Source organism: Symphalangus syndactylus, chromosome 14 (genome assembly GCF_028878055.3).
Source record: "Symphalangus syndactylus isolate Jambi chromosome 14, NHGRI_mSymSyn1-v2.1_pri, whole genome shotgun sequence".
Taxonomy (NCBI): domain Eukaryota; kingdom Metazoa; phylum Chordata; class Mammalia; order Primates; family Hylobatidae; genus Symphalangus; species Symphalangus syndactylus.
The window spans coordinates 115,638,089-115,664,744 of record NC_072436.2 but is presented as its reverse complement, the minus strand read 5'-3'; the positions used below and the strand labels follow the sequence as shown (position 1 = coordinate 115,664,744).

Here is a 26,656-nt window from a genome sequence, read left to right as displayed (position 1 = left end):
CATGCCAAATGTTTTTCCATACAGTAGTTCCGTCTGCTTCACGAAATGCAGTTGGGAAATGGGATTCCACAGTGATTGAGTGATAAATGCAAATGACCAGATTTTCTAATTTTTTTATTCATGAGGCCCAGTCAATTCTCTTAAGAATCATGGCCAGGCATGGTGGCTCATGCCTGTAATCCCTGCACTTTGGGAGGCTGAGGTGGGTGGATCACCTGAGGTCAGGAGTTTGAGACCAGCCTGGCCAACATGATGAAACCTCATGTCTACTAAAAATGCAAAAAATTAGCCGGGCATGGTTGTGGGTGCCTGTAATCCCAGCTACTTGGGGGGCTGAGGCAGGAGAATCTCTTGAACCCGGGAGGCGGAGGTTGCAGTGAGCCAAGATTGCGCCACTGCACTCCAGCCTCGGCGACAAGAGCAAAACTTTGTCTCAAAAAAAAAAAAAAAAGAATCATAGGCCAGGCGCGGTGGCTCATGCCTGTAATCCCAGCACTTTGGGAGGCTGAGGCGGGTGGATTACCTGAGGTCAGGAGTTCGAGACCAGCGTGGCTAACGTGGTGAAACCCCCGTCTCTACCAAAAATACAAGAAAACTAGCCTGGTGTGGTGGCATGCGCCTGTAATCCCAGCTACTCAGGAGGCTGAGGCAGGAGAATCACTTCAACCTGGGAGGTGGAGGTTGCAGTGAGCTGAGATCGTGCCACTGCACTCCAGCCTGGGCCACAGAGCAAGATCCCATCTCAAAAAAAAAAAAAACATAGTTCATTAATCCAGGTACACAAATACTTCTATCCCAATCCAGTCTGCTTGCGTTTCTCTAGGCTTCCCATATCCTCAAGACAGAAGCAGAGAGAACAAGGGGACATATCCTTGCCATGGGGTTCTGAGGGAAAACGAGGGCCAAATCTGTTCAGGAGCACCTGACAGTGCCATTCACCAGGGGCGGATTATGCAACGACCCCATACTTCCTCCTCTGAAATCCATGATGATTTACTAACATGTTCGTTCCTAACTTACCTCTGCTATAATCAGGTAGGCTCCTTGGGCACAGTAACTATTTTGTTATTTTTGCGTTTCCCATAGCAGCTAGCACCTAGTCGGCATTCCGTGATTGTTGAGTATGTGAATGCAAGATACAAGGCCAGAAGCAGGAAGAGAGATGCAGCGTTGGGCATTCAGTCAGGCCCCTGACCACCCACTGGACAGATGGTCAGAGGAGCTGTGTTCTTCCCTCCATCACGTGTCCCAGGGCCGAAGATAGGTTGAAGGGGCCCAGAGAAAGAGCAGCTGGTGAATGTATACATGTGAGATCTGGCTGTCACGTTGTAAAAGGAGATGCTTCCAACTCTGTAGTCCACGAAAATGCCCACACGCTTGGGAGGCTCCTTTATTAGCAGGCGGGTCGGGGGAACGCTGGACGCCTGGTACTCATTTTCCTTCATCATTATCACCACCCAGTAGCCATTCTCTGGCGACAGAGTCATGTTCCCTTTCCTGCTTATGGATGCCTTGCAGGCTCCCAGGATCCATGCTGTCTTGTCCCCGACCTCCACCTCCCAGTAATGGCGGCCGGAGAGGAAGCTTGGAGAGCCCAGAACAACGATGCAGCTGTCAAATCTTTGCGGGCCATCAGGCAGCCTCCCCCGCTTGTTTCCAAGTCTAACACTCTTCAGATCATCAGAGAAGATGAGGTTGGGGTAAGCGGTTTCTGCATCTAGAATCACATTAACTGCAAAGAAAATTTGAATACCTAGGTAGGGGTCCATGGGCAACATCCCTACAGGATTCTCCCCACCTGCAGGAAACAGGGATAGGGTAGTTCTTCTGGAACGTGGCCAGGGAGAGCACAGAGATCCAGCAGGCCAGGGCCACTTGCCTTGATCTGGGCACTTACCGGCATGTGCCTGAGCGCCAATCAGCTCTGGAACTACGGAGAAAAATGAGATAGAGAAAAAAGTCCTGAGCATTAGCATTAAGAGGGGCTAAATTACACTGTCCCGACAACAAGGAAAGACAAGGAACCCCCTGCTTAGGGCCCTGCATGCTATGTTGGGTATAATCCCGTTCCTCCCAGGAACCCAGGCCATGTTGGGGACTGTGGTCTAATGAGTCAACTCAGCCAATGAGTCACGCACAGAGCCTGGGGGGCCTGCCATGACCTTTCTCCTGCCTTTGCTCCAGGTGTTTTTTTTTTTTTTTTGTCTTCTAAATAGGGCCCCTCAAGTCGACAGCACAAGGGAACACTGCAACAACCCCGGGCCAGCACACACCATTACCGCTGGACTCACCATTCAACATTTCCATTTCTGAACGCAGGGTTTCTACAATGTGGGAAAAGGAGCAGAGAGAAGCCGGAGTTAGGTCCCTCAGCCAGGGACAGATGGAGGAGAGGTTGAAGGCAGGTCAGCAAGACCAGGGGAGGAGGAGGGAAGTGAGGGGCTCTGGGCTATGTGGATCTTAGGGAGGAAGTGAGCATGCACCTCCAGTCTTCTCCCAAGCCCATCTACCTGAGAAGTACTTTGCGCTCTTCTCCACAAACTCTGACTTCCGGTGGAGGAATTGGATCTTTTGTTGCATCTCTTGAGGAGTGGTCCACTGTTCAGGGACAGGCACTGTCTTAGCCCTAGAGACAAAAGACTGTTGACCAGAGAAGGCTGGAGCGAGGGGGTGGCCCAAGTACCCATGAGCCGGAAATGAGCCGCACTCTCCACAGGGCACACCTAGCCCAGCCTGAGCTACACAAAGAAAAGTCTTCCCTGGATTCAGAGGTCTAAATGCTGGTCCTCAACTTTGGCCACAGGTTGTCATATACTGGGGCGCTTTAAAGACATGGATATCAAAACCACAAGGAGTTTTCAGAATGGACTTAAAATGACATTGATATTATCTACTAGAATTATCTATGTCAAATTGATTATACACTTTCTATTGAAATAAAAATGATAATTAATGAAAAACAAACACACACAACAAAATATCCCTTCACATCCATTAGGATGGCTATTATAAAAACAGCAACAACAGGAAAAAATAGACCAGGTATGGTGGCTCATGCCTGTAATCCTAGCACTTCGGGAGGCTGGGGCAGCGGGATCACTTGAGCCCAGGAGTTCAAGTCCAGCCTGGGCAACATGATGAAACCTCATGTCTACTAAAAATGCAAAAAATTAGCCGGGCATGGTTGTGGGTGCCTGTAATCCCAGCTACTTGGGGGGCTGAGGCAGGAGAATCTCTTGAACCCGGGAGGCGGAGGTTGCAGTGAGCCAAGATTGCGCTCTACCCTGTCTCTATTAAAAATACAAAAAAGTAGCCAGAAGTGGTAGCACATGCCTGTAGTCCCAGCTACTCAGGATGCTGAGGTAGGAGAATCACCTGAGCCCAGGAAGATGAGCCGTGACTGTGCCACTGCTCTCCAGCCTTAGTGATGGGAGTGAGACCTTGTCTCAGGAAAAGAAAGAAAGGAAGGAAGGAAGGAAGGGAGGGAGGGAGGTAAGGAAGGAAAGAGAAATGGCTGGGCGCGGTGGCTCACGCCTGTAATCCCAGTGCTTTGGGAGGCCGAGGTGGGTACATCACTTGAGGTCAGGAGTTTGAGACCAGCCTGGCTAAAATGGTGAAACCCTGTCTCTACCAAAAAAATTAGCTGGGCGTGGTGGCACGCTCCTGTAGTCCCAGCTACTACGGAGGCTGAGGTGGGAGAATCCCTTGAACCTGGGAGGCAGAGGTTGTAGTGAGCCAAGATCACGCCACTGCACTCCAGCCTGGATGACAGAGCAAGAGGCTGTCCCCAAAAAAAAAGACAGAGAGAGAGAGAAACAGAAGAAAACAAGTGATGGCAAAGATGTGGAGAAACTGGAGCCCCTGTGCACTGCTGGTGGGAATGTGAAGCGATGCAGCCCCTGTGGGAATTAGGATGGTGGTTCCTCAAAAAAATTAAACACAGAATGACCACATGGTCCCGCAGTTCCACTTCTGGGTATGTACCCAAAATAACTGAAAGCAGGGTCTCAAGCAGATATTTGTACACCCATGTTCATAGCAACATTATTCACAAATCAAAAGTTAGAAAAAGTCCCAATGTCCATGAATGGATAAACAAAATGTAGTATGAACACGTAATGGACTACTATTCAGCCATAAAAAGAAAATAAATTCTGATACACGTTACAACATGGATGAAGCCTGAAGACATTACGCTAAGTGAAGAAACGAGACACAAAAGGACACGGGGATTTTGTAAAGCTCCCAGGTGATTTTAAGGCTTAGCCTCTTCCTGTCCCTTCCCTCCCCTGCCTGCTGGGCTTAGCCTAACTCCACTCCAAACAAGCTTCCCAAGGCCACCAGTAGGCCTGAAGGGGCAGTTTTCATCAGGTGAATTGCACGGGACACAATGCACTCGGAAGGTTTCTTAGGGAGCCTCCATCTTGTTTCAGCAGGATGGCTGAATCCACCCTTCCCAGTCTGCAGCTCCACACCTGGTCAGCCTCCCCGCTGACCAGAAGCCCTTTTCCCTATGCAAATCCAGAGAGACTTTGGGAAGCTGCAGAAAAAAGGAAGAGTCTGGAATCACAGACCCCGGGGTTGGGAACATCTCCCTCCCAAGTCCCTTCTGGGACTATCTCCCCCAAAATGCTTCCTGCAAGACACCACAGGGTACACCACAGGACCTCGCTGTACCTGTGCAAGATGTCTCCGATGTCCTAGGAGAGAAAAGAAGGAAACTGTCGGTTACCAGGCTCCTAGTGGCTGTGCTGATTCCTGGCCTCTACTCCTAGGCTCCTGGACTTTTAGCTCCCCGCTGCACTTACCAGGGCTCCTTGCCCTAGGGTGTCAGTGAAAGTGGAGCACCTTTCTTCAATTCTAATTCTAACCACGGGAATTCAGGCATCCCAGGTGGCGAGGCCTGCAATGGATCGGCCCTCAAGCCCTGCTGATCCCTTCTGGGAAATGGCAGGGATCCCCTGGATACTGGGCCACCCTGGGCTCCTGAGAGACCTCATCAAAGGGGTCTGGGCACAAGAGACATTGTGGGTCACCAAGACCAAGTCCTATCCTAGGCCTTAGGGGCTTCACCTACTTGTTCCAGAACAGCTGATGGCAGAGCTGGGAGCCTGAGGCATCCTGATAGGCACAGGGGACCCAAGAAAGCCGGGTCCAGGCACACCCACCTGCAGAAGCTCCCATTCTGACTGGCACTGCTTGGCCTCCAGTTCCCCAATCAGCGCGTCGAGCAGGGCGATGTCCTGGGATACGCGGGTGTCATATGCCTTCCTGATCTGCCCAACCATCTGGCCCACGTCCTCCAGCGAGGCCACAAAGAAATGCTCTTGCTGCTCCAGGAGGTGGTACACCTGCTCCAGCTTCCTCTGCACCCGCTGCTTCAGCACTTCAGTTTGTTTCTGGGGAGCAGGGGACAGGCAGGTATGGGGGTCTGTGCTGTGGGTGGACGTGTATGTCCAGGAACCCCCAGAAGCCCACCTCCTGGAGGTGTATAAGAGGTGGGCTTATGCTGCCTCTTCAAGGCCTAGATTCCAGAGCAGGAGGCAGTATTGTCTGGAACCTTCCAGAACAGACTGAGCATGGCTGGGGCTAGCTCTGGGAAAATGTCCTTAAACCTGGTGTTAAGGTTTAACTGTGTCCCTTCCAAAATTTACATGTTGAAGCCCTACCCCCCAGTACTCAGAATGTGATCTTATTTGGAGATAGAGTTCTTGCAGATGTAATTAGCTAAGATGTGGTCCTACTGGAGTTGGGTGGGTCCCTAAGCCAATATAAATGTTGTTTTATAAAATGGGGAAATTTAGGCTGGGTGCAATGGCTCATGTCTGTAATCCCAGCACTTTGGGAGGCTGAGTTGGGCAGATCACTTGAGGTCAGGAGTTCGAGACCAGCCTGGTCAACATGGGGAAACTCTGTCTTTACTAAAAATACAAAAATTAGCCAGGAGTGGTGGCATGTGCCTATAGTCCCAGCAACTTGGGAGGCTGAGGCAGGAGAATTGCTTAAACTGGGGAGGCGAAGGTTTGCAGTGAGCCGAGATTGCACCACTGCACCCCAGCCTGGACGATGGAGTGAGATTCCATCTCAAAAAAAAAAAAAAAAAAAAAACTCTAAAAAACAAAAAAAAAACAGTCCAGGCACGATGGCTCACACCTGTAATCCCAGCACTTTGGGAGGCTGAGGCAGGTGGATCACCTGAGATCAGGAGTTTGAGACCAGCCTGGCCAACCTGGCAAAACCCCATCTCTACTAAAAATACAAAAATTAGCCAGGCACGGTGGTGGGCGCCTGTAATTCCAGCCACTCAGGAGGCTGAGGCAGGAGAATTGCTTGAACCTGGGAGGTGGAGGTTGGAGCGAGCCAAGATCGTGCCACTGTACTCCAGCCTGGGTGACAGAGCGAGACTCCATCTTGGAAGCAAAACAGAAAAACACAGAGTAGATTTTAAAGTTCAGAGTGTTCTTGGCCGGGCACAGTGGCTCACATCTGTAATCCCAGTACTTTGGGAGGCCAAGGCGGGCGGATCACGAGTTCAGGAGTTCGAGAACAGCCTGACCAACATGGTGAAACCCCATCTCTATTAAAAATACAAAAATTAGCCGGGCATGGTGGCACTCACCTATAATCCCAGCTACTCAGGAGGCTGAGGCAGGAGAATCGCTTGAACCCGGGAGGCAGAGGTTGCAGAAGATCACACCACTGCACTACAACCTGGGTGACAGAGCGAGACTCCGTCACAAAAAAAAAAAAAGTGGCGTTCTCCTCCCCTTTCCTCAATCCCATCTTTCTGCGATAGTCACCGGCATAGGTTGCTCTATACCATCTTCTGGTGAGTATGAGAAAGCATGACAGGATCCTCAGAGATGCCTGCTGGGGGTGGTCTCCCTCTACAGGGATGAGCTCACCCTTGGCTGCTGGTTACCCCTGCCGCCTGAGAGGATGTGGCCATCTCTGCTGCCCTGTGAACCACAGCAGAATCTCGGGGACCCGTGCTCACTCTTCCCACCCTCCTCCCAGGGACGGATGGGCCACCGGCCACCTCTGGCCTTACCAGAAAGCTCACTGCCTTCTCCTCCCCATAGGATCGCTGCTCCTCCCCTGATTTTCTCAGCTTCTTCAGATGCTCCAGCTGCTTCCGAATTTGCTTCTGGAAAAACAGCACTTGTTGAAAAGCTTGAATTTGGCTCCTGCCATCTTTAGCTGGTGCCAACTCTGGAGGGGAACATCTCCTTCTGGTAGCAAGGCTGAGGGTGCTGCTGCCAGAGGCATGGGGAGGGGTGCTCAGGAAAGAGGGAGGAATGGCTGCATTGCCAAAGGCGGCAGAGCTGAGAGGCACTTCCTCTGAGCCTCTGGATTCAGCCATACCTGAAGCCAGCTCCCCCTGGATCTCTGAGCAACATAAACCTGTAACTCCCCTCTTTGCTGGACTGGTTTATATTGTGTTCTTGCCATTTCCAGCCCAAGAATGCTGGTTAATGCACCAACATCCCAGAGTTGTTGGGAAAATGAAGTAAGGCCCCGTGTGTCCAAGTGCCTGGCAGAGAAGAGCCCACAGGCAGGGAGTGCCTACCTTGTGTTCCAGGGCGGCCTCCTCAATGGGGCGCACCCGGTGGCCTTGGTGCTCCTGACTCAGACTGCAGATGAGGCAGACGGGCTCACTGTCATCGTCGCAGAAGAGCAGCTGGACCTGCTTCATGTGGCGCTTACACTGTGGCAGGGGCTGGGGGCTTAGGCTTCCCGTGCTCTTCCTTTCATGGGAGGCCTGGCACGGGGGGCAGCCAGGTGAGCGGCTGCCTGAGGCCTGGGGGTGCCCAGAAACTGCCTCAGGGCAGCTGCAGGAATCACGCACACAGGTACCGCCAACTGGGTCTCCTTCCTGGGCGTGGCAACGGGGACTCGCAGCCTTGTCTGGTGGCCTTCCTGGGGACATGCAGTGGAAAAATGCCCTGAATGGCAAACCCAAGTTGCTTACACAGAGGTATCACAAAGCACAGCGGAGACAGCCCTTGCCTGAGATGTGCGAGTTCTCAGTTAGACTCTGCCCACTTCCTAGCTTGTCCTCCCCTGACTTCCATCCATTGGGGCAGCAAACAGGCCACTGGGCCTGAGAGCTAGGGGCTAGACCTCAGACATTCCTGAGACTTGGAATTTTTGGGCATTTATCCTAAAGAAAGACCCATGGCCTTGTGCTATTCCTCCTGCACAGACGTAGATCTAGCAGGTGATGCCAAGGAAAGAGACATTCTGACCAGTGTTCCTTTGCCACTTGAATCCATCCCTGGCTGCCCATAACATGAACGGAGGCTCCCAGGGGATGGTGACTTGTGTGCCTTGCTCCTAGTTGGATCCCAGCCCCTAGCAGAGTACCTGGCAAATGGTAAGCCTTGGGAAAATGAGTATTGAATGAAGGAATAAATAGACCGCTGCTCACATCTGAGTTCAATAACCATTAAATGAAAGCAAAGAAGGGGCTGGGTGGTGGCTCATGCCTATAATCCCAGTGCTTTGGGAGGCCAAGGTGGGAGGACTGCTTAGGCTCAGGAGTTTGAGACCAGCCTGGGCAACATGGCAAGAGCCCACCTCTACAAAAAATTAAAAAATTAGCCAGGTGTTGTGGTGCACACCTCCAATCCCAGCTACTTGGGAGGCTGAGACAGGAGGATTGCTTGGACCTAGGAGGTTGACGCTGCAGTGAGCTAGGACTGCACCACTGCACTCCAGCCTGGGCAACAGAGTAAGATGCCGTCTTAAAAGAAAAAGCAAAGAAGGGGGGCATTATAGGGCTAAAGAGTGGAGCTCATCATGAAGACATAACAGTTATGAATAGCTCTGCCCCAAGACTCTAATTGCAACTTCATAAGCAGACATGCCAGGAGATAGAAGAAGAAACAGTAACACAAGGCTGAGCACAGTGGCTCACACCTGTAATCCCAGCACTTTGGGAGGCCGAGGCGGGTGGATCGTGAGGTTAGGAGTTCAAGACCAGCCTGGCCAAGATGGTGAAACCCCGTCTCTACTAAAAATACAAAAATTAGCTGGGCATGGTTGTGGGCACCTGTAATCCCAGCTATTCGGGAGGCTGAGGCAGAAGAATTGCTTGAACCCGGGTGGCGGAGTTTGCAGTGAGCCGAGATCGCGCCACTGCACTCCAGTCTGGGTGACCAAGCGAGACTCCATCTCAAAAAAAAAAAAAAAAAAGAAATAGAAACACACCCAATCCTTTAGCCCCTGCTAGCTCCTCCCTCCTCACAGTGTCCCAGAAATTCACAGCATATCTGTAAATGAGACTGCTAGTAGCCACCAGAAATTATTCTCCCTCCTCCTCTTGTGATAGAATTAATTGTCCACATGACTGTTTCCCTGCCTCCCATTGCCCCCCAAATGCCCTGCATTTCTCAGCCTCCTTTGTAGTTAGGTGTGGCTATTTGACCATAATATGACCAAAGGAATGTAAATGAAGGTGTCACAAGCAGCTTCTGGAAACTTCTAGAGCTTTCCCCGAGGGATACTATTCCCCTCTGTTCCTCCATCTTGCTGCCTGGCATGAGGACGTCACCTTCTTAGAGCACAAGCTTGAGGACGAACTTGGTGGAACAGAGCAACAGCAGGACCCCAGGGTCCTGGCCCACGGATCTGCCTGGGACTGCCTGTGTATCATTTATGTGAAGGAGGCACAAACTTCTTTTCTGTTGAGGTTACTGTTATTTGGGTGTTGCTATTATTCACAACCAAAGATAATTTTAATGACTACCTCAGCAGTAGATAGGGCTTTAGCCAGTAGGCTTTCCTTTCTGCTCAGAGAAAGGCAAATGGTAGACTCTCAACCCCATGATGACGCATTGCTGTGAGGTTATTGTGAGAGGGAGTATTTTTAACCAATCTTCCACAGATTTTCTAGCTGGTGTCCACAAACCCCTTGGATTCTAAAGATGGACTTCAGAGTGTCCAAGACTACCTGAAATTTGATGTGACATTTGTGAAGCTGTGCATATATGCATTTTTCAGGGTCTAAGCCTGCATCAGATTAACAAAGTGGCCCCAGGAGACACCCAGGAAAACCCAATGATATAAATACAGTGGGGACCTGGTGCAGTGGCTTACACCGGTAATCCCAGCAGTTTGGGAGGCAAAGATGGGAGGATTGTTTGAGATCAGGAGTTCGAGACTAGCCTGGGCAACATAGCGAGACCCCCCCATATCTAAAAAAAAAAAATTAAAAAAAATACAGTGGGGATAAAAGAAAATTAGGGAGGAAGTACTTTAGTACTTTTCAGGTCACTATTCCTAAGGATGCTACGTTTTCCAGATTCCAGGGTCCTTTCTCACCGGAAGACCCAGGGACTTCTGGATTTGAAGACTCATGCAGCATACCACATCCTGTCCCCTCCCAGGTCTCAAGGGTCCCTGGACTCCCAATTTTTTTTTTTTTTTGAGACAGAGTTTTGCTCTTGTCGCCCAGGCTGGAGTGCAGCGGCATGATCTTGGCTCACTGCAACCTCTGCCTCCTCGGTTCAAGCAATTCTCCTGCCTCAGCCTCCTGAGTAGCTGGGATTATGGACACCTGCCAGCATGCCCAGCAAATTTAGTATTTTTAGTAGAGATGGGGTTTCACCATGTTGGCAGGCTGGTCTCGAACTCCTGACCTCAGGTGATCCACCCCCATTGGCCTCCCAAAGTGCTAGGATTACAGGTATGAGCCACCACACCCAGCCTGGACCCCCAATTCTATTTCTCTTCCTTGAGTGCTGTGATTTGTCCTCTCCAGCCAACAATGCATTGGAAAGTGTGTTCCATAGGCTAGGTGTAGTGGCTCATACCTGTAATCCTAGCACTTTTAGAGGATAAGGCAGGGGGATCGCTTGAGCCCAGGACTTCAAAACCAGCCTGGGCAACATAGAGAGTCCTCGTCACAACAAAAAATACAAAAAAAAAAAAAAAAAAATTAACCAGGTGTGGTGGTGAGCACCTATAGTCTCAGCTACTCAGAAGGCTGAGGTGGGAGTATCGCTTGAGCCTAGGAGGTCGAGGCTGCAGTAAGCTGTGCTCACACTACTGCACTCCAGCAGGGGAAACAGACTGAGACTCTTGTCTCAAAAAAAAAAAAAAAAGGAAAATGTGTTTCTGAATGCTGCCCCCACCACGAGCATGGAATTGCCAACTGGACAACCTCAGTTCCCTCTAAACTTGTGGCATTTTTCTTTTACAGTTTTTCTTTAGTCTCTTTACCTATAGGGACAGCTGCTTAAAAAAATCCAGATGGCCTGGAGCCTCCTGATTCCTTGCCAAAAACCAGAGGAAGTTAAGATCAGAGCAAAACCAGCGCAAAATGGAACAGGTGACTTCCAGTTACCTTTAGATCATTTACACATAGTTATAAGGCTAAAGGCCCCTCCCCTAAAAGAAGATGGCCAGGGTTTTGTGTCCATGAGATGTAGGAAGAAGCACGCTGGGGACAGCGCCTGCATGTATGGAACCCTACCCTGGGCCTGCTTACCTATCTCCCTTCCCCTCCCCGGACTCTAAAATCCCCCTGCCTCCCGTCCCTTGCAAGCAGACGCCTGCAGAGGTGAGCTCCCCTTCTCCATTCTTTGGCCACTGAATAACACCTGATTGCCTTTTTCAACTGGACATTCTTTCTTTCTTTTTTTTTCCCCCCAAAATGTTTAAGAGACAGGGTCTTGCTGTGTTGCCCAGGCCGGAGTGCAGTGGCACAACCTCAGCTCACTGCAGCCTGGAACTCCCGGGCCCAAGCAATCCTCCTGCCTCAGCTTCTTGAGTGGCTAGAATTACAGGCGTGTGCCACCATACCCAGCTAATTTATTTTTTAGTTTTGTAGAAGTGGAGTCTGGCTACGTTGCTCAGGCTGGCGTGCAGTGGCATGATCTCAGCTCACTGTAGCCTGGAACTCCGCCTGCTCAAGTGAACCCGAGCAGCTGGGACTACAGGAGCATGCCACTATTGTATTTTGTAGAGATGGGGTCTCACTGTGTTGCCTAGGCTAGTATGGAACTCCTGGGGTCAAGAGATCCTCCCGTGCAGGCCTCTCAAAGCTCTGGGATTACAGGTGAGAGCTACTACGCCCTGCCCAACCTTTGGGTTTTTATTTTTTTAATTTTATTTATAGAGATGGCGGGGGTCTCACTATAGTCACCAGGCTGGTCTCAAAGTCTTGGCCTCCAGCAATCCTTCCGCCCTGGCCTCCCAAAGCGCTGGGATTAGAGGCATGAGCTATCGTGCCTGGCCAGCCATTCTTTCTCTGCAGCCGATATAAAGTAGGAAAGAACACAATTTACCGGTGACCGAATGTTCTGGATTCCCAGGGCCTTCCTCCAGGTCCGCAGATGCCCCTCCATCCGGAGTGGGCCTTGCCCGGGGTTCTGTTGCCGAGTCCAGATTCGCAGCTGTCGTTTCCTCTAGAGTCAGAAGAATTTCTGGATTTGCGGGCGCCTTCTCCCCTGCAGAAATGGTGAACTCAAGGCTTCGAGGCCGCCTCTTTCCCGACGGCAGGTACACTTCGAAGGGCCTGCACTCCTTCCGCCCCGGCGCGCCCCCCGCCAGCCCCTGCAGCCTACCCGCGGAGCTGGCGTTCCTGCGCAGCTGGACCTCGGCCTGGTGCCCCTCTGGCGCCCTGCAGAGGCCGGGGCTTCTCCCGCTGGGCAGGGCCGGGCTCCGGGTCCGAGGCTTGCCCTGCGCGTCCAGGCCCTCTGCGGCCTTCTCTCTTTGTTTGCTCAGGGGCTTCCTCGACAGCCCCCTCCCGGCCTCGGGCTGGCTGCACCGCAGGCTGGCAGCCCCGTCCCCGTACGGCCGAGGGCCGTTCCCCTCCTTCCCCTCGGGGTGGTCTGGAGTCTTCAGGATCCTGGGCTTGTTCTCCCCCAGGGAGCTGGACGCGGCAGAATCGTCTGTGCCGTTTTCTTGTGTGGAATATTCTGGAAGGACAACCAGATGCAAAGTCATGAAGCTGTCCCACGTTTAGGGCCCAAGATTCAGGGGAGAGGAGAGAGAATCCCATTGGATATTAAAGTTTAGAAATTGAGGTAAAAAACGGGCCGGGCGCTGTGGCTCATGCCTGTATTCCCAGCACTCTGGGAGGCCAAGGCGGGAGGACCACCTGAGATCAGGAGTTCAAGACCAACAGGGTTAAACCCCATCTCTACTAAAAGTACAAAAATAAGCTGAGTGTGGTGGTGCATGCCTGTAATCCCAGCTTCTCAGGAGGCCAAGGTGGGAGGATCATTTGATGTCAGGAGTTCGAGACCAGCCTGGCCAACATGGCAAAACCCCGTTCCTACTAAAAATAAGAAACTTAGCCAGACGCGGTGGTGCGCACCTGTAGTCCCAGCTACTCGGGAGGTGCAGGCAAGAGAATTGCTTGAGCCTGGGATGTTGAGGTTGTAGTGAGCTGAGATCGGGCCACTGCACTCCAGCCTGAGTGACAGAGCGAGACTCCATCTCAAAAACAAAAGTTCAAGACTTCCTAGACAATGGCAGTCAATTACCATTCAGTAAGAACATGCTTGATGTTGCTATATATTTCTGTCTCTCTTATTTTATTTTTTGAGACAGGATCTTGCTCTGTTGCCCTGATGTGATCTCGGCTCACTGCAACCTCTGCCTCCCAGGCTCAAGCGATCCTCTCACCTCAGCCTGTTTTCTGTTTTTTCAGTAGCTGAAAATACAGGTGTGTGCTACCACGCCTGCCTCATTTTTTTGTATTTTTGGTAGAGACAGGGTTTCACCATGTTGCCCAGGCTGGTCTCGAACTCCTGAGCTCTAGCAATCCACCCACCTTAGCCTCCCAAAGTGCTGAGATGATAAGTGTGAGCCACCATGCCTAGCCTATATTTCTCAAATAGTACTTTTCAATCATTTTAAGCAGGACAACTGTTTCAAATAAGATCTTACACAGGTCAGCAAAACCCAGATTATACGTTTTAAAAAGAAAAATAAGCCGGGCATGGTGGCCCATGTCTGAAATCCCAGCACTTTGGGAGGCTGAGGCGGGAGGATCACTTGAGGTCAGGAGTTCAAGACCAGCCTGGCCAACATGGTGAACAGCACTGAGAAGATTCTATACCAACCCCGTTCATATGATTGCATAGCAATCCCTTTTTGCGAACCTAGAGATGTTTGTCTGACATGAGTATTAATCGTAAATGAAGTGAAGAAGTCTCAGAGAACAGGTGCTCCAGCTCCTGCCTTTCCTGACCGTGACCTGCTTCTTAAAAAACCCATTAGGAGCCTTAAGGAAGTTTACTAACCCAGTTCCAAAGGCCAGAGTGAAGGAAGGGACGTTCCTGAACTAAAGTCATCTGGATCTTGGTAGACCTGAGACTCCCAAACCCCAAGTCAGAGTGAGCTGCTCTGAGCTCCTGGTCCCCTTTCCCACAAAGCAGCCAGCACTCAACACTGGGTGAGGAGGAGGCCTGGGCCCACTTACCCTGAATGGCTGCCCTGTGGAGCTCCTCGGCCAGCAGGCGCTGGTTGATGGCCCGCAGGACCTGCAGGGTCAGCTGCACGGCATACTCTTCCCCGTAGTAGGTGACCAGCAGAGTGGCCATCTTCACCGGCCTGGCTCTCTGGATCTGGCTCCGGGGGATCCTGGAGCGCTCTTTCTCCACACTGGTGTTCTGCAGCTTGAACTTGAACTTCTCAAAGTCATAGGGCACCAGCTCCTCCAGGGTGGACAGCAGATGGTCACTAGGGGTCTTAGCCATGGTGCTGAGCAGGAGAGGCTGGAGCCAGCTGTCTGGCTTCTGGCAGGAGAAGAAGCCTCTGTCCTTGGTAAGCAAGAAAAGGCAGGTTGTGAAATAGCGGAAAAGGCACAGGAAATGCCCTGTGTCTTGGTGGGAACTGAGACTAAGGGTAAGGGTGTGTCCATGCCGGCTGTGTTCTCTTATTACAGGTTCAGAGGATTTTCCAGCTGGGAGGGCCCAATGCCTTGGCAGACATGTGCCCCCACACCGCTCCCAAACCCTGGACCTCACCTCCACACTAGACCACAGACAGACAGGTAAGTCTGCAAGGAAAGGTCTGGGATTGGATTCCAGACACCCCTTCCAATCTCCCTTCCTGCCAGGATCTGGGGCTGGCAGAGCAGGTGAGTGGGAACAGAGAGGACTATGCTGAGGGCCCGCCGTGCTGGTCAACTGTTCTCCTCCAGACTCGGGGTTTCACGGACCCTCCAGAGCCAATGGCACGGGAGGGGGGAAGGGTGGGCAGTGAATACAGTCCTGTGAACTTTGCCTTTCCTGGCCCAAGAAGGCAAGTGAGGCCAGAAGGACACTGCCAGGAGATAACTCTTGCCTCGCCATCACCCCTGTTGATCCGGTTCCAGTTGTCTGGTTCTTCCAGCCACATGAAGGGCTTGAAAAGCAATGCCTGGACCACCATCCTGACTCATCTGCTCCCAGAGCTGACTCAGTCCTCGCTCCCTGGAGCCAGAATGCTCTTCCGTGCACATTCATTGAACATTCTAGACAGTGTGCCAGGATGCTGGAGCTACAGGGGTGAAAAGGCACGGGTGTCCTTCAGCTCATATCTGGTGCAGGGCCCCAGAGGTGGCTTTGAAGCTAACAGAAGTTACATGTTGGGGGCAGGGCACAGTGGCTCATGCCTGTAATCCCAGCACTTTGGGAGGCCGAGGTGGGTGGATCACCTCAGGTTGGGAGTTCAAGACCAGCCTGGCCAACACGGTAAAACCCCATCTCTACTAAAAATACAAAAATTAGCCTGGCATGGTGGCACATGCCTGTACTTCCAGCTACTTAGGAGGCTGAGGCAGGAGAATCACTTGAACATGGGAGGCGGATGTTGCAGTGAGCTGAGATTGCGCCATTGTACTCCAGCTTGGGCGACAGAGCGGGACTTTGTCTCAAAAAAAATTAAAAAAAAATTACATGTAGGGTGAACTGACTTCTCATTTACCTACTTCTGACCGTTGCATACCCTAATTTTTTTATTTTTTATTTTTTGATAGGGTCTTGCTCAGTCACTCAGGCTGGAGAGCACTGGTGTAATCTTGGCTCACTGCAACTTCTGCCTCCTGGGCTTGAGCAACCCTCCAACCTCAGCCTCCCAGGTAGCTGGGACTGCAGGTGCATTCCACCACATCCGGCCAATTTTTGCATTTTTTATAGAGACAGGGTCTCACTATGTTGCGCAGGCTGGTCTTGAACCCCTGAGCTCAAGTGATCGACTCGCTTTGGCCTCGCAGAGTACTGAGATTACAGGTGTGAGCCACTGCGCCCGGCCAGAAGTTTTGTTAATAATGCAATTTACCCTTCACCAGCACTTCCTCTGCACCAGCCACCACTAGCTTTATAAACACTACCTCCTAGAATCTCTGCAGCACCCTGCAGGGCTGCATTTATCATCCCCCTGTGCAGCCAGGAGTCTGTAGCTTAGTGACTTGGCCTAGAGCCAAGATCCAAACATCAAGCCACTTCACAACATGGTCCCCTGCATGACAATAATTCGTGATTTTACTACTCATGACTACCCATGGATGTCACATTTCCACCTGACCACTGAAGTCCAGGATGGGTCACTTCCACAGGTCAGTCACAACATTGCAATGCCTAGCTGAACTCCCGGCTCTGGGTGTGAGCACCTCTGTGTGTGCCCAGCCTGGGATTCAAGGCTTTGATGAGTTCTGGTTGCTTGAATTTAACTTACTGTCCAGCTGGTCCACCTGTTTCCTATTTCACAGAGTATTTGGTGTTTTTGCGTTGTTTTCATAGCTGACAACAAACACGCAGTTCGCTAGATATTTCTGAGCTATAACCCTCCAAACCCAACATCTTCCCTAAAAAAAAGGGTGAATTGGGCTGGGTGTAGTGGCTCACACCTGCAATCCCAGCCCTTGGGAGGCTGAGACAGGAGGATTACTTAAGCACAGGAGTTTGAGATTAGCCTGGGCAACATAAGGAGACCCTGCCTCTACAAAAAATAGAAGAAATATTAGCTGGGTGTGGTGGCACACACTGGTGGTCCCTGCTACTCAGGAGGCTGAGGTGGGAAGATTGCTTGAGCCTAGGTTGAGGCTGCAATGAGCTGTGATTGCACCACTGCTCTCCAGCCTGGGTGACACAGCAAGACACCCTGTCTCAAAAAAAAAAAAAAAAAAAAAGTGGACGAAATGCACATTGATGGTGCAGACGGCAGATTTTTGGAATTTTTAGGCTGGGCCAGAAGAAAGGTGTTGAATGGGGTATCACTGGGGCCAGCACCTGTCCCTGACTCTGGACGGTGGCAACCTAGCACCTCCCAGGCAGTCTCCCACTACCAGATGGAGAAAGGATGAGACTGTGCAGTGACGCTATGGGTGCTGTGTGATCCCATCTCAACTGTTCAGAAAACTCCTTGGAGCTGAGACCAAAACCCCATGACAGAATTGGGCAGGGAACGATGCTTTCTGGTCTAAAGCAGGATATCTTGCAATTGTGGTGACACGTTTTGCAACAGAGGCTGTTCTGAGGCAGGACTTCTGGAAGGCAGTGTTTTCACACCACTTTGGACTTTCTAGGGCAAGGCAGGCTCACAGAGCTTTTGTTTGGAGGGGTTCCAGTAATTTCTCACAGTGAAAATAGAATTATTGCCCTTGTAACGTCATTTAAGTGTTTAACAATAAAAGTGGAATGGTCATGGGCTGTCTTGCATGCCCCTGCCATTGGATGTGTGACCTTATTTGGGGTGACATGGCAAATCTAAACCCAACAAAGCTGCTGCAAAGGGTCTACTCTCTGCTGTTATTCCTGGGAAATGTGCAGCTCAGACACCACGACCTTCACTCCATTCCTGGTCACCAGGGGTTTCACTTTCTATTGCATTCACTTCTGCACGTTTTGGGATTTAAAAAAATGAAGATTGTATTACTTACGTAATAAGCAAAAAATATAGCTTTAAAAAGTCTTTCAGACCGGGTGTGGTGGCTCACGCCTGTAATTTCACCACTTTGGGAGGCCGAGGCAGGTAGATCGCTTGAGGTCAGGAGTTCGAGACCAGCCTGGCCAACATGGCAAAACCTCATCTCTAATGAAAATACAAAAATTAGCCAGGCGAGGTGGCATGCACCTGTAATCCCAGGTACTCCGGAGGCTCAGGTAGAATTGCTTGAATCCAGGAGGTGGAGGTTTCAGTGAGTCGAGATTGTACCACTGCACTCCAGCTTGGGCAACAGAGCAAGATTCTGTATTTAAAAAAAAAAAAAAGTCTTTCAGAATTAGCCTAACTTCTAAGGGAGTATCAGTCCCGTGCCCCTAAACCATCACGATAAAGGAGGTATATAGTATTTACTTATTTGTTTATTTTATTTATTTTGAGACAGAGTCTCACTCTATCACCTCGGCTGGAGTGCAGTGGCAAGATCATGGCTCACTGCAACCTCTGCCTCCCAGGTTCAAGGGATTCTCCTGCCTCTGCCTCCCGAGTAGCTGGGATTACAGGTGCCCGCCATTACACCCAGCTAATTTTTTGTATTTTTAGTAGAGACGGGGTTTCACAATGTTGGCCAGGCTGGTCTTGAACTCCTGACCTTGTGATTCGCCCACCTCAGCCTCCCAAAGTTCTGGGATTACAGGCGTGAGCCACCGTGACCAGCCAACTATTTTTTCATAGGTGACGAAATGTAGGCTTAGAGGTAGGGTGACCAACACATTTTGTCTAGGAGCAAAACCCAATTTGCCCAGTCTCAGCACTGAAAGCCTAGTTCTGGGAACCACCACAGTCCTGGGAAATTGGGACAATTGCCCACCCTGTTTAGATGGGTTAATTGACATACTGAACACATGTCTAGCTAGGAAGAGGCATCACAGGGCCATTCATTTACTCATGGAGCACCTGCTGTATGCCAGATGCTATTCTAGGTACTATGGATACAGAACTGAACAGAAAAAAATATCTTGCAGAGCTCACATTCTTTTTTTTCTGATATAAATGGCCTTCAGAAGAGGCCACATTTTTTTTTTTTCGAGATGGAATTTCACTCAGTCGCCCAGGCTGGAGGGCAGTGGCGCAATCTCGCCACTGCAACCTCTGCCTCCAGTGTTTGAGTGATCCTCCTGCCTCAGCGTCCCAAGTAGTTGGGATTATAGGCACCGACGACCACGCCTGGCTAATTTTTGTATTTTTAGTAGAGACAGGGTTTCACCATGTTGGCCAGGCTAGTCTTGAACGGGATCCTGGCCTCAAGTGATCTATCCACCTCGGCCTCCCAAAGTGCTGGGATTACAGGCGTGAGCTGCCACACCTGGCCCAGAAGAGCCCACATTTTTTTTTTTTTTTTTTGACGTTTCGCTGTATTGCCCAGGCTGGAGTGCAGTGGTGCTATCTCAGCTCACTGCAAGCTCCACCTCCCGGGTTCACGCCATCCTCCTGCCTCAGCCTCCCGAGTAGCTGGGACTACAGGCGCCCGCCACCACGCCCGGCTAATTTTTGTATTTTTAGTAGAGACGGGGTTTCACCGTGTTAGCCAGGATGGTCTCGATGTCCTGACCTCGTGATCTGCCCACCTCGGCCTCCCAAAGTGCTGGGATTACAGGTGTGAGCCACCACGCCCAGCCAAGAGCCCACATTCTTATAGGAAAGTGTGAATTGATATAAACAAACATACACAATGTATCAGGGAGTGATAAGTTGGGGGAAAAACAGCAGAATAATAGGGTTAGCGAGTGCAGGGGATTGGTTTCATATTTTATTTTTTATTTATTTTGAGACAGAGTCTCACTGTCACCCAGGCTGGAATGCAGTGGTACTATCTTGGCTCACTGCAACCTCTGCCTCCTGGGTTCAAGTGATTCTCCTGCCTCAGCCTCCCAAGTAGTTGGGATTACAGGCTCACACCACCATGCCAGGTTAATTTTTGTTTTTTAGTAAAGACAGGGTTTCACCATGTTGGCCAGGCTGGTCTTGAACTCCTGACCTCAACTGATCTACCCGCCTTGGCCTCCCAAAGTGCTGCGATTACAGGCATGAGCCACCGTGCCTCCTGGTTTCATGTTTCAATAGGGCACTTGAAGAAGTCTTTTGTGCTTGCACAGAGACCCAAAGGAAGAGGAGTAAGCCAGGTACTCATTTTGAGGATGAGCAGTCTTTGCCTATTTACAGAGTGCAAAAGGGGTAACATTGTGCTTAGTGTTTGAGGAAGAGCGGTGGCTGGAGCAGAGGGAGGGAGGAGGAGTGGATGGAGGGGTTAGAGAGGGAGCTGGGGTACCCTATCAAGTAGGAGGGCTCCCAGGACACAGCAAGTACTTGGCTCTTACTCTGAGATGAGGGGACACTGGAAAGTTTGAGCAGAGCAGTGACATGATTGGAGTTACGCTTTAAAAGAAACACTCTGGGCCGCGCGGTGGCTCACACATGTAATCCAGCACTTTGGGAAGCTTAGGCAGGTGGATCACCAGAGGTCAGAAGTTCGAGATCAGCCTAGCCAACATGGTGAAAGCCCGTCTCTACCGAAAATACAAAAATTTGCTGAGTGTGGTGGTGATGTGCCCGTAGTCCCAGCTACTCCGGAGGCTGAGGCGAATCAACTGAACCTGGGAGGCGGAGGTTGCAGTGACCCGTGATCGCACCACTGTACTCTGGCCTGGGTGAAAGAGGGAGACTGTTTCAAAAAAAAGAAAGAAATGAAAAGAGAACACTCCAGCTTCCATAAGAGACAAGAGAGGAGAAAGGTGGTGGAAACAGAGAGGAGAAAGCAATCTATTGTCACAATGCAGGAAAGCGACTGCAGGGCCCTGAACCACTGTGGAGGCAGAAGGATCAGATTCTGGTTAATTCTGAAAGCAGGGCTAACATGATATGGATAGATTGGAAACTGGCGGGTGTGAAGAGGCATCTAGGATAGCCGTGTCTGGCCAGATTTTACAAAGGCCCCTTGTTGCTACCTTAAGGAGTTAGTGTTGAATCCTGCAGCAGCTAAGAGCTTCTGTAGGATCTCGTTCTCAACTTGGACCAACCCACCTGCCTATCGCCGCCCAGATCAATGAGATCTGCTGCCCAGGCCCCTATGCAGATAACCATATTTGTAACTGATCTTTGTGAGGGCACCTCTTGAACAGCTTGGAAACGGAGGCAGACGAAGCCAGCTTCTCAAAGTGGGGTGTGGCAGGTGGCCTTAACCCTGCTGAAGGGCTGCAGTCATGGGGCTCTGAATAGATCCCCACACCACTCACCAATGAGTTTCATTTGGAATGCGGTAACATTAAACAAGAGGGTTTCTAAAAAATAAAGGCCTACACAGATAGTTTATTCTGATTATTAAATCTAGGTGGAGAGTACGCGGCTATTCATGTTACTCTCTCAACTTTCTTGTGCTTAAAAATTTTATAATAAAAACTTTAAAACGCTCTGTCCTACCAATATTTATAGGAACCTGACTAGCAACCAGGCTTTGGACACGCAATCCCCGGCCACCAAAGGGCTGACAGGCTAGCGAAAGGGGCAGAAAAATAACAAAACTGTGTCTGGAAGGCAGCTACTCCCTTTGTTTTTCCTTTCCTTTTTTTTTTTTTGAGACGCAGTCTCACTCTGTCGCCCATGCTGGAGTGCAGTGGCGTGATCTTAGCTCACTGCAACACGTGCCTCCGGGGTTCAAGCGATTCTCCTGCCTCAGCCTCCTGAGTAGCTGGGACTACAGGCGCGCGCCACCACGCCCCGCTAATTTTTGTTATTTTTTAGTAGAGACAGGGTTTCACCATATTGGTCAGGCTGGTCTCGAACTGCTGACCTCGTGATCCGCCCGCCTCGGCCTCCCAAAGTGCTGGGATTACAGGCCTGAGCCACTGCGAGCGGCCCTTTGTTTTCTTACCAACTAAGAAGCAGCACTGACACTGTTTCCTTTGAGGTTCCGTTTGCTGAATCCTGCCCTCTAAGGTGCTCCCCACTTCCCCTCCCCGCCCCGTGCTGCTGTCATTCCCACGCCTCACCCTATTTTGCAACTGCTTGTTTATGAGCCTGGAAGCCACGAAGTGGTGGGAAATACGAGATTCAAATATCTGGTGGCTGTGTGACGTGGATAAGTTACTCGATTTTTCTCAGCTTCCACTTCCTATCAAATGGGTTGTTCTGGGAATTCGGGGAAGTAACAGTGCCGGGAACCGCGGGAGGAACCGCCACCTGCGTCCTCGGACGTCCCCAGAGCCCAGGGCGGCGACTGGCACGACTGTCAGGGGCGCGTCTGTGAAGAGGACAGGGGGTCCCGCCCCGGGACAGCTGTCCCCTCCAGAACCCCTCCCGCCGACGCCCCGCTGACCCCACGCCCGAGCGGAGGCAGGCGTCAATCCGGCGTCTCCGGCCCGGCAGCCCCTCCCTGGCCCGGCGCCCCAGAGGGAAGCAGCCTGGGGGAGGAGACGTGTGGAAAGAGCGGCAGAGGATAAAGAGGAAGTAGCGGCAGAGGATAAAGAGGAACTGTCCGCTGTGTGCCCGGAAGCGGGGAGGCGCTAGGGTCAAGCGAGACCCGACCTGCGCGCAATTCCGGCCGGGGTCCCGGGCTGCCTGCAGGAGGGAAGGGACCCAGGGCAGCTTCTGCCGAAAGAGTGTCTTCTGCCAAAAGTGCGTCTTCTGCCGAAAGTGCGTCTTCTGCCGAGCGGCCCACAGAAGGCGCAACAGACACTCCAGCCGGTCCCCGACGCCCCGCCCTCACGCATGCACATGCGCGGAACGCGCCCAGAAACATCTGCCAGAGTGCCCCGGGAGCACGCGAGCCAATTGGAGGGCGGATTAGCTGGGGCCCACGTCTCCCAGAGGTCTCCGGGTCGCGGCTCCGTTGGTCTGATTGGCAGCCGCGACAGCCTATAGCTGCTTTTCGCCGGAGGGGCCGCGCGCCGTTTGCCGGGACTGAGTATCCCGGGAGCAGCTCCTGGAAGTGCAGTCGTCGTATTTCCGGGCGGCCCGCGGCTCACAGGGATGGGACGTCCCGGGGCTGTGCTGACCCCAAAACCCTTCCACCCTTTATTAGCTTGTCGCCCTTCTTTCATGTTTACAGCAAATATTTTCCAAGTGCCTAATGTGTTCCACTTACTGTGCCACGTGCGAGGGTGCACGTGTCAGGCAAGCTCGCTGTTCCAAGGAGGCTGAGAACAGGTAAATGGTAATTACCAGTTATGACCAAAGCTGTGAAGGGAAGAGATATTTCAGCCTAACAGCAGCACTGCCATTTTCTCCCTTATAATCAGCAGAGGCGGGCTAGAGCAAGGATTCTCAAACTCTGCCCCCTCAGAACCCTAGAGTACAGTTCCTGAAACTTCTGTTTTTTCCTTTTGAACAAATCTAGTAACATGCTATGAGCCAGAGAGGTGATGGTTTGGCTCCAAGAAGGCACATGCATCTGGTTTCTTTCTTTTTTTTTTTTGAGACGGAGTCTCGCTCTGTCGTCCAGGCTGGAGTGCAGTGGCGCCATCTTTGCTCGCTGCAAGCTCCGCCTCCCGAGTTCACACCAGTCTCCTGCCTCAGCCTCCCAAGTAGCTGGGACTACAGGCTCCCGCCACCACGCCCGGCTAATTTTTACGCCTGCCTAATTTTCACACCTGGCTAATTTTTTGTATTTTTAGTAGAGACGGGGTTTCACCATGTTAGCCAGGATGGTCTCGATCTCCTGACCTCGTGATCCGCCTGCCTTGGCCTCCCAAAGTGCTGGGATTACAGGCGTGAGCCACCGCGCCCGGCCCAGATTTCTTATTTCAGGAGCTTCATAGGCATAGACCTCCCTCCTTCCCTCCTACTCCCTCCCTCCTCTCCCAACTAATGCCAGACCGGCCACTACTTTTTAACTGTTTTACGTATTTAACCTTCAAGAAAGATTTCCTTTGCTCCAAGTGCATTGCAGCCCACAAAACTTGGAAACCCAGCTAGATGGTCTGTTTTTCTAGTTCCTACGTTCGATTTAAGTCCTACCCATCAAGACTACTGTCTTCAGGTAAGCATATCGAGGCTGTGTTCACCTTCATGGTAGTCTCAGGGGCACTCTCTTACGCAAATGATGGTAATCATCCTAGATCATTTCCCTGCCTGCCACACTTGCCAGTTAGTTAGAAACTGTAAACCACTTAAATGTCTGTCACCAGGGCACTGGCTGAATAGCTGAGTAAGTTTTGGTGAATCCATTCCCTGGACTACACTGCATCCACTGAAAACAGTGCAGTGAATTTCTGTGTGCTAGTATGCAAAGATGGTTTATGTATTATTCAGTGGAAAAAGCACATTTGCACTACAGTGCAGATAGCATGATCCTGTTTGTAAATAAGAGAAAAAATGTTAAAGTATCTGGAGGGAAATGCAATAAATAAATATGACTACCTTTCAAGAGTAGAATTGGGGGTAGAAGTTGGCCTTTTCCCTCTATGTCGTCTATACGTTTTATTTATTTATTTATTTATTTATTTATTTTGAGACAGAGTCTCACGCTGCCACCCAGGCTGGAGTGCAGTGGCATGATCTGGGCTTACTGCGACCTCCGCTTCCCGGGTTCAAGCAATTTTCTGTCTCAGCCTCCTGAGTAGCTGGGATTACAAGCGCACGCCACCAAGCCCGGCTAATTTTTGTATTTTTAGTAGAGACGGGGTTTCACCATGTTGGTCAGGCTGGTCTGCAACTTCTGACCTTGAGTACCGCCCGCCTCAGCCTCCCAAAGTGCTTGGATTACAGGAGTGAACCACCATGCGTGGCGTTCAGTGAGCATTTTAAAATTTTATGACTCATGAAACATAGTCCACGAATACATGCTCATTGTGAAATAGTAAGCGAAAATAAAATACGGCAAGCTAAATGTTAGAGGAGAAATTTCATATTTTGCTCTATTACTTTTACAGCAGAAAAATTAAAAATTTTTTTTTTTTTTTTTTTTTTTTTTTTGAGACAGAGTCTCGCTCTGTCACCCAGGCTGGAGTGCAGTGGCGCAATCTCGGCTCGCTGCAAACTCCGCCTCCCGGGTTCACGCCATTCTCCTGCCTCAGCCTCTCCGAGTAGCTGGGACTACAGGCGCCCGCCACCACGCCCGGCTAATTTTTTGTATTTTTAGTAGAGACGGGGTTTCACCGTGGTCTCGATCTCCTGACCTCGTGATCTGCCCGCCTCGGCCTCCCAAAGTGCTGGGATTACAAGCGTGAGCCACCGCACCCGGCCGAAAAATTAAAAAATTAATTACAGCAGAAGATTTGACAAATGATTTTTAAAAGCAGACTCTGCCCATAGAGAAAAAAATATTCGAGGTTTCCAAAGTAGGATGAGTTTAAATTAGCAAGTCAAATAAGGAACCTTGAGCCAGTACCGAAGGAAACACATCCCAGACCTATCTCCAAACACATACACACACACACACAAACACACACACACACACACACACACACACACACTGCAGGCATAACATTTATGCAGACAGACTGTTCTTTAGGGCATAATTGTCTCATGTCTCAATTCCCCTGAAGCTCTAGAGCAGAAACTGAAATTTTAAAAATGCAGTTGAGATAAACTGAAATGACTGAGAGGCCATTTGCCAAGGAAAGCTTTGGTTCTTTGGAACAAAGACAGTGCCAATATCCCAGCCAACATCAGGTGGTATTTCTCTTTCTGTCCTGTAGAGGGCATCTTCATGTGTGGGCACCAGGGCTGCGGCTGGAACCACAGTGGACACCCCACGCTCCAAGGACAATCCTCTGCAGAAACCAGCAGCTAGAAACAATTCTTAATGCTGCAAGAAGTGGTTAGAAGAAACGACTGTGTGAGTCAGAGCTAAAACTGGAGTTCAAAAACCACAGAAAATATTTCCAAGGCTGTCTGTGAAGTGGGGTTGTCAAAATACCAAAAATTACAGCTTTGGAACTGCAGTGGATGACCTTTAATTGATGCAGTTTATAGGTGCTAAATATTGTGTGTGCTTTACATTGCCTCATGTGAGTGCTTCATAGCAGGGTGTGACGCTGGCCAAGTGATATACCTACCCTCTCTGTCCCTGTTTCTATCACCTGTAAAATGGGGATTCTAGAGTCGTTGTGAAGATTAAATGAGCTAATACACATAAAGCACCAAGAACAGTGCTGGATACAAGGTAATAGGTGTTTCTACCTAGTCTTCCCTATCTTCGTGTGAGGTGGGTATGTTTATTTATTTATTTAGAGACAGGGTCTCGCTCTATCACCCAGACTGAAGTGCAGTGTTGCAATCATGGCTCAGCTCCCTACAGCTTTTTAGATTTAATTAATTAATTTATTATTATTATTTTTTTGAGATGGAGTCTCACTCTGTCGCCCAGGCTGGAGTGCAGTGGCGTGATCTCTGCTCTCTGCAAGCTCAGCCTCCCGGATTCACACCATTCTCCTGCCTCAGCCTCCTGAGTACCTGGGACTACAGGCGCGTGCCACCACGCCCAGCATATTTTTGTATTTTTAGTAGAGACGGGGTTTCACCGTGTTAACCAGGATGGTCTCGATCTCCTGACCTCGTGATCTGCCTGCCTCGGCCTCCCAAAGTGCTGGGATTACAGGCGTGAGCCACCATGCCTGGCCTCAGCTCCCTACAGCTTTGACCTCCCCAGCTCAAGTAATGTCCCACTTCAGCCTCCCGAGTAGCTGGCACTACAGGAATGCACCGCCATGTATACCTGTGATCCCAGCTACTTGGGAAGCTGAGGTGGGAAAATTGCCCCTGAAATAAGACTCTAGAT

General features: G+C 50.7%; 1 protein-coding gene and 1 long non-coding RNA gene across 9 annotated transcripts; one reads left to right on the top strand and one right to left on the bottom strand.

The window, feature by feature from the left end:
• Positions 1-22,648, bottom strand: MEFV (MEFV innate immunity regulator, pyrin). Of its 8 annotated transcripts, none has more exons than XM_063616922.1 (13): positions 22,462-22,648; positions 17,879-18,187; positions 14,438-14,777; positions 12,573-12,926; positions 12,294-12,455; positions 7,571-7,920; positions 7,052-7,147; positions 5,169-5,399; positions 4,678-4,700; positions 2,511-2,626; positions 2,292-2,324; positions 1,898-1,930; positions 1-1,732 (listed from the first exon to the last, which is right to left on the bottom strand). In XM_063616922.1, exons 2-13 carry the CDS (start codon positions 18,026-18,028, stop codon positions 1,179-1,181), a joined length of 2,442 nt encoding a protein of 813 aa, XP_063472992.1. In that variant the 5' UTR covers positions 18,029-18,187; positions 22,462-22,648; the 3' UTR covers positions 1-1,178. The 8 variants fall into 8 exon arrangements, with proteins under 8 accessions (XP_063472992.1, XP_063472990.1, XP_063472988.1 ...); XM_063616920.1 differs by having other exon boundaries at positions 18,073-18,187; positions 22,462-22,640; XM_063616918.1 differs by having other exon boundaries at positions 12,294-12,926; positions 22,462-22,646.
• A 176-nt stretch (positions 22,649-22,824) lies between these two features.
• On the top strand, positions 22,825-25,820 carry LOC134732381 (uncharacterized). The gene is made up of 3 exons (XR_010115483.1): positions 22,825-23,082; positions 23,815-23,914; positions 25,575-25,820. It is a non-coding gene; the product is annotated as an uncharacterized lncRNA (long non-coding RNA).
• The last annotated feature ends 836 nt before the right edge of the window (positions 25,821-26,656 follow it).